General features: G+C 35.4%; 1 protein-coding gene across 1 annotated transcript in view; it reads left to right on the top strand.

Annotated features, from left to right (window-relative positions):
- Nucleotides 1-7665, top strand: part of ctsk (cathepsin K) — a 19822-nt gene that overhangs the window by 544 nt on the left and 11613 nt on the right. Inside the window, exons 2-3 of the mRNA XM_014017705.1 lie at nucleotides 810-933; nucleotides 5091-5213. Of these exons, the coding sequence (XP_013873159.1) occupies nucleotides 811-933; nucleotides 5091-5213 (246 nt within the window). The 5' untranslated portion in view covers nucleotide 810. The remainder of the gene's footprint in view (nucleotides 1-809; nucleotides 934-5090; nucleotides 5214-7665) is intronic.

Here is a 7665-nt window from a genome sequence, read left to right on the forward strand (position 1 = left end):
CAATATATTTAAAATGGAAACTATTTGTAAAGCACAAACAACCATCACAAGGATTCATGTGACTCATACGACTCAACGCCCACACTTTAAATTAAACACACATTTACTGTTCAAAACCAAGCAAACCATTGAATCACCCAAAAGGTGACGCCGTGTCGTTCATCCAGTATATAATCAATGTGCGTAGGAAGGAAACAGGGTAACACAGGAGGCTGTGCATATTTTCAAACCTAAAGAAAACACTTTAGTTTCTGCTTTTGGTTCAGTAAACTTGGAGAGCAGCTGGCTTTCGGTGAAAACTGCAAAAATGCAAATTAGCAGCGCAAGGTAATAAAACAAATGCTGTTTGTGCTGCAAACAGCTGGACAACAGAGCGCTGAGAGGGACGTGAAATGATTCTCAGGGCAAAAACAGAAAAGTTTTGAGTTTATGAGTTTACCCTTTTCTCCTCTAATTCAAAACAAACCTCTGGATGTAAGTGATTTGTTCTGAGTCACCTTTTTTGCCTTTCCAAAATCAGCTGACGAAGCGTTTCCTTTGAAAAACACCATCCTGTTTCTCATCTGAAACCAACATGTGACAAACAGCTGCTTGAAACTCTGTTACAGCAAATCACAAAATGTTAATAAAATCTTTTTCTAAACTACACAGTGAATTTGTTGACCGGTGTGTAAAACTAAATCATGTTTTTGTACAAATTAAATCATTAAAATGTATCTGCACAAATATTTAGTGCTAAATAAGATGATTTTAGATATGTAATATGTTCTGATGGATGGAAGTATAAGTGGCAGTTTGTGTGTTTGTAGGATGTTGTCGTGTGTGTGTGTGCTGCTGCTGGCTGCCTCAGCTCTGGGCTACCTGGATGAAGCGTCACTGGACGCTCAGTGGGACCAGTGGAAGATCACTCACAAAAAAGAGTACAACGGCCTGGTGAGCGTCTGCAAAAACACGACACAAATATTTTGTCAACTTCGAACAATTTTGAGGTTCAAAAATTACAAGCGGTGAACCTTTGTAGCTACAAAAAGCTGCTTCAGCTTATCACAATATGTATTTTTTTTATTATTTTTAAATGTGTTTGACAAAAACATTAAATTTATACAGCCAAAAAGTACAGTTGATAACATGATTTAGTATAAATCACTAAATAAACATTTCAACAAAATATTAAAACCTTTTTTTTACTTTTTTGTTGTTTTCAGAAATAAAATGATGTATTTTAGTATTCACACCTAAGTCATGAGAACAATTATTAGTTTCTTTCCCTTCTGTTTGCGCACGTCTAGTTTCAAACTGTTCACATCTTCATTCTTTAACTCTTCATTTGGGCTCAGAGTCTGGGTCTGACTCATTTTAGCAGCTCTGAGTTTAGTGTCGTCTGTTTCTCTGAGCAGATCAGTTCCTGCTGTATCAGCAGCCGCAAGATCCTTTTTAGATGTTTCCATGAATATTTAATGTTAAATTAGTTAAATTTTGAAACACTGTAATAGATGTTTTATTTATATATCTGCCAAAGAATATAATTATTTTTGGTTTAATATGCAAATATTACCAATACTAAAGAAAGGTCCAGAGGTTTTGATAAAATGTCTCATTTGGACCCATGACCTCTGACCGTCTCCAACTTATTGTATTGACTTATAGTTCACTGTATTAAAAGTCCCAGGTAGTAGTTTCAGTTGTAGCTGTATTTTGTTAAAAAATTGTCACATTTTAATTATATTTTTATGCAAATAGATTATTTAGGTGCCATTTCTATCTGATATAAATCACAGAATCATTGCCCTAATCATGATAATCAGTATATGGACTGAAATCATGAGGGAAATTTTAATTAACCTATTTTCAAGTTTAGTTGTTAATCTAGGTCATCTTCTTCTCTGATGGAGTATCACATGAGCAGGTGTCAAAACTTCCCAGCAGAGGAAACTCCCTGCACCTTTGACTCATTTTCTGTCTTCTCCCTTTTCTGGTCTGATCTATTCTTAATAAGTTTTTGGTTGTGGAAACTTGGGGAAATGCACTCTTGAAGAAAACTGTCACAAAACTTAAAGTAATTTCTTCCTTCTCTCAGTAGGAATTATTACTTTAATCCCTGTTGCATCTGCAGAAATTCACAGATAAGCTCTTTCCGTTTAAAGCAGGGTTGGGCAATCCTGGTCCTCGAGGGCCGCAGCCCTGCATGTTTTACATTTTACCCTGCTCCAACGCACCTGATTCAGTCACAGAACTACCTCTTCATGTTCTGCGGTATGGAGGACCGAAACCGACATAATTAGAAATAAAAGCAGAAATAGATAAATGAACCATTAAATAAATAAATACATTTTAAATGCACCAAATAAATTAAAAAGTAGAACTTCTCATTGTTTTATAATTTAATTGACCTTCATATTTATTTTTCCAGCTTAGTTCCAATAAATTATATATTTAACACATAATTTAAATTTTATTTTTTAATATACAGTATATTTTACATAGTTTTTCCTTTTACTTGTACATGCATTTGTGTCCCTTGAATGCTTAAATTGAATTTTTTTTTTCATTTTGTCCAACAAATCATTTTATTTGTTGCATGATTGTGCTGCCTCAGTTTAGCTTAGTTTAGTTAAAAATAAATGCACAGGTAATGTTTTCCTCCTTGCCTTTGTTTTAAACTAAACTTTAAACTTTTAGCTAAACTGAGGCACGAGCATGCAACACTGAAATAAAAAGACTTGTTGGAAAAAATATAAAAATAAGTAAGTATAAACATTTAAGACATACAAATGCATGTACAAGTAAAAGAAAAACAATTAATATATACAGTATTTTAAAAAACAGTAAAATTTTAATTATGTGTTCATATATATAGACTAAGTTGTTGGAACTAACCTGGAAAAATAAATATGAAAGTCAATTAAAATATAAAACAGGAGATTAAGATCTCCTTTTTAAATTTAATTGGTGCATTTTGTGTATTTATTTAGTGGTTCATATAAATCTGCTTTTATTTCTAATTATGTCAGTTTTGGTCCTCCGTACAGCAGAAGCCTGATAATCATCTATTCGTTCATATCAGGTGTGTTGGAGCAGAGAAACAAGTAAAACATGCAGGGCTGCGGCCCTCAAGGACCAGGATTGCCCGTGCCTGGTTTAAAGGTAATTTGTGTCATGAATGAAAGACTTTTTGTTTCCAACCTGGACATTAAAAGACTAAATGTGTTTAGTGAAATGCTTATTCAGCCCCACTAAGGTCATCAGAACCATCTGACGTACCTCCGGACTGTGGTTCCTGACTTTCCGCACCTAAATTCAGCTCATTGACAAACCACCCAGAGGAGAGACCTCGTTGTCTCAGAGCGCAAACCTTTGATTCATCCTGCACCGGATCGATCTCAGGAGCTTCAAAATTCATCTCCCGGAAAGGCAAATTTTTCATTTTGCTCTGGCAGATGGATCGCTGGTGCCTGAGAGGGTTTTAATGAAACTCAGAACCCAGAACTCTTGCCCTGTTGATGGTTTCCCATCCAACCCTCATCATCGAACGCTCGCTCCAAACTCATCACAGCTCCGTCTTGTGCCTCAATTTCCATCGTGTGTGCTTTTCTATCCAAGTCGTTATTTTTCTTTCACCACAATCAAATGTTTTATTCCAATGTTAAATTATAAAATTGGTAATAAGTGCTGTAATGTTCAGTTCAGTTAAATTCACAGCTTCACCTGTCTTGAACGTGTTTTGTGATCCCTTCAAATTAAAAGAACTCCCATATTTTAAGGGTTATTGAAACTGATAATAATAATGGAAGTAATTTAATTTTTCCCACTTTAAAAGGGGTGCTTCCCCAATTAATGATAAAATTAATTTATAATTTATTAAAATACGAATTATTTAAAAAAGTCTTTAATAGCTTTAGCTCTACAGAAACATACTCGGTGTTGCTAACTGCAGATTTACCTACTTCATGCTTGACAAATATCTGTCTTTCTTCTTTACCTGAGGCTGGAGGTCAGCAGTCAACAGCTGTGGAGTGTGTCTGCATCAGGCTGTGTGCAAACGTGTGTTTTATATTGCTTGTTTTAGGTTAATAATGTGCACAGTGTTTTATTGATTTTGTAAGGTTAGGGATGCAGACTTGAACATAATTTCTTCAGACATGTTCAGCTCTCATTAAACTGTTAATAGAAACACAGCCTACTGGCAGCATTTGCATTTTGCATTCCTGAAATGGATATCAGCATGATGAGTTATGCTAATGGTGGTTAAAGCTTTGTAGTGAAGTCTTCCAGGTCATCAACATCTTGTATCTTCTCTCTGTGTGGAACCTGAACCTAAAAAATGGGAACTTTATGAGCAGTTAACAGAATAGTATCAAACTATTGTTTTAGAACGTCTGCATTAGTTGTAAAAGGGGATTTTTGCATGAACGCTTGTTAGTTAAAATGGCCTAATTTATAAAATCAGGTTATACACATGTATTTTAAAAAGCTAATTATAGTGCATATTAGCCCTGTTTGTCCAGATAAGCTTCCATCAATCAGGTGTTTATACGGACAGGTTATAATGTAATTAATTACTTATTTATATATGTGTGTTGGCTTACAAATATTGTTTGCACAAGTTAATGAAGGGTTGGATTCTTTATTTTATGTTTAAACATTTCGTGAAAATCCGTCCTTTTTTTCATATTTTTGAAGCGGCTGAATGTAGGTCAGAGTTTCTTTGAGCCACTGCACAGCCCGGTTTGTTGGTTTTATTCTACAGTCACATCATAACGGCTTGAGTGCCTGCAGCTGTGGGCTTTTAAAGTAAATAAGCGACTACTCGAGTTAGGAAATAGGAAATAAAAATCAAATTAGTGTGTAACATCAATTTGTGTGTATGTTTGTGTGTTTGTGGCTTTACTTTATGTAGCTATTCAATAGAGTTAGTCTGGATCAAGTTGTCATTTATAAAAAAAAATAAAATCTAAACTGTCAGTTTGTGTTGTATTTTTTATTTTTTATTTTTTTACACAAAAACCTGTTGACATCACAAATGTCTACCATGAAAAGTTTGAGAACAACTTTTGTAAATATTAAGTCTAATAATGTGTCTCCTGCCTCAGAATGAAGAAGGGATCCGCAGAGCCATTTGGGAGAAGAACATGCGTATGATTGAAGCTCACAACCAGGAAGCAGCGCTGGGCATGCACTCCTATGAGATGGGGATGAACCACCTGGGAGACATGGTGGGTCTTATAATATCTCCTTCTTTTTATAATAACCAATGTACATACTGTATCTTAATACAAACAAGACAGTGTTAGATGTGTTAGCAGAAATTAGCATCAGATAATCAGAATGATCATCCTCCTGTGACAAACATCAATAATGGCTGTGTCCAAAATGACAGGCCGGGTCCTCCGGAGGACCCAGACTCCCTGGTCGAGGCGGGTCGGGTCCTTGGTAGACCGGGAAGACCAGGAAAAAAAGAGGCTGTGAATTTGGACGGTCTAGCCTCCCCTCCTTACCCCTGCATATGTCATGTCACCTAGCAACTGTGACGACTCTAAACAAGCAAACTTAAATCAAAACTAGAAAAATATCAATATATTAGTATAATTAATATCACAAAACTATAAAATTAACTTAAAGGTAACATTTGAAGAACTAATTGACCCGCTGTAGGTGCATGTTTATTGTGCGTTTTTTATGATAAAAATAATATTTAAAAACATGTCCATACAAATGATAAAAGTATTAGAATTACAACCGCTAATTTTTAAAATTTCCTTATCACCATATTTTTATTTAAAACATACAGTATTCTTTTCTCTGGCTTCGTCCGCCATTACTAGCTTAAACAAATCTCCGGTCGGGCCGCAATGCATTATGGGATATGTTGGGCCAGGAAGGATCCATCAGAACTGTCCTTCAAATCGGGGAAAAGGAAGGACGTATTTGTCGGCCGCATCGGAGGAGTCTTCGGTTTTGGACGTCCTTCATTGCGGGGCTGTGACGAATGCGGCCGACGATTTCGGCCTTCGGAGGATCCGTCCTGCCGTTTTGGACACAGCCAATGGCTGCTGCTAGCCACCGCTAGCCACTGCTAACGCTGTTGAAGATAATATTTAAATTCAAAATTCAAAATGTGTTCATAAAAAACAATTTGGATGGTACCTGTAGTTCAGCAGATTGATGTGCAGCTCAGACACCAGCCATAACTACAAGTTTGATACCGTGTCCAGAAGCTGTAGCTGCATTGGAGTGCTAGCAGTTGCCATTGTCTCAGGATGATGACATCATAACATGAGCCGAGCACCAACAGCAAAGGCTGTGTTCCATTCCAAAATAACCTAAATGTGAACTTCAACGTTTAACATCAACACTTGAGGTTTAAATTTTATATTTGAATGTATAAATTTAGGATTTAATATTTAAATATATATTTTTAACATTTAAATTTAACATTTAGTAAAAAAAAATAGCTAAATGTAAGTACAGTGAGCTAAATAATAAAAAATATTTTAGTGAAATTTTTTAACATTTCAATTTACACTCGGTGCCACATCATCAAAAAAAAAAAAAAACATGCAAGAAGAATGTCCTAATTTATCAAAAATGAATCAGTGCAGAATTTTCCAGTAAAAAATTCTGTTTCAAAAGGTTTTTAAATTACAAAGTTATTTCCTACTGAAATTCACCAAAAACCTTTTAAAGGTCAGTGATCCAGTTTTCATTCCAGTTTCCATTTTTCCTCCTGCAGTCTGTTGCCATTCAGATGTGTTGCTGTGGTCACGCATGCTGCAGCACGTTACAGTGATGTGTTTGGTGTCTTTACATCAGCTGTCATCAGAGACACGTCTGTGCGTTAGTGATGCTTGTTTCTGCACGAAGCGTACAGATACAGCATGTTGTAAATCAGTAACTAAGCGAAAAAGCAGGCTTCGCAAACCGCAGCATACCAGAGATAGATTGCATTTATTAGTGACAGCACATGTGCACGCATCCAGATACCAGATTAATGACCAATTCATATTTATAAGGAACAGGTGGCTTTAAATGAAGGGTTTTCGATTTGACTGGAGGCACTTAAAATGAAATGAAATGAAAGAAATCGGCAGATGGCCTGTTTTCCTTCCTTCCTTCTGCTTTTAGAAGAAGCTGCGTTGAAAACCCCACAGAATAATAAGTGAAAAGGGATTTTTAAAATAAATCAGAGCAAAACACTTTTGGTTGTTCAATATGACACCCAAATATATAACACAAATCTTTTTTTTTCATCTTTTGCCCATTCCTTCTTGGTTCTTGCTTCTTTTTCTTGCGCACTCCCTGTTTCATTTCAACACTTATAGCACGATAAAAAAAAATCTCACTTTAAAGTCACCTGTCCAAAAAAACATCTCCTCATAAATTCATTTTCATGCTCCGTCGACTGAATCACAGACTCTTCCCTGGATCTTCTCCTTGTCCTGCTCATGAACTGAAAACAAACACTTTTTGTTCTACAGCCCTAAAACATTGAGCTGTTCTTAGATTTCCCAGAAGTTTAAAGGGATCCCTGATTAGTTGTAACATTAGACTTTATTTGATAAACATATATTTTAACTGTAACATAAAGACAGTAAAAATACTGTAGGATGTTTAGTTTTGTACATTTTTAAAAATATAGTTTTTTATTTTTTTATTTTATTTTATTTT

Source organism: Austrofundulus limnaeus, unplaced genomic scaffold (genome assembly GCF_001266775.1).
Source record: "Austrofundulus limnaeus strain Quisiro unplaced genomic scaffold, Austrofundulus_limnaeus-1.0 Scaffold175, whole genome shotgun sequence".
Taxonomy (NCBI): Eukaryota; Metazoa; Chordata; class Actinopteri; order Cyprinodontiformes; family Rivulidae; genus Austrofundulus; species Austrofundulus limnaeus.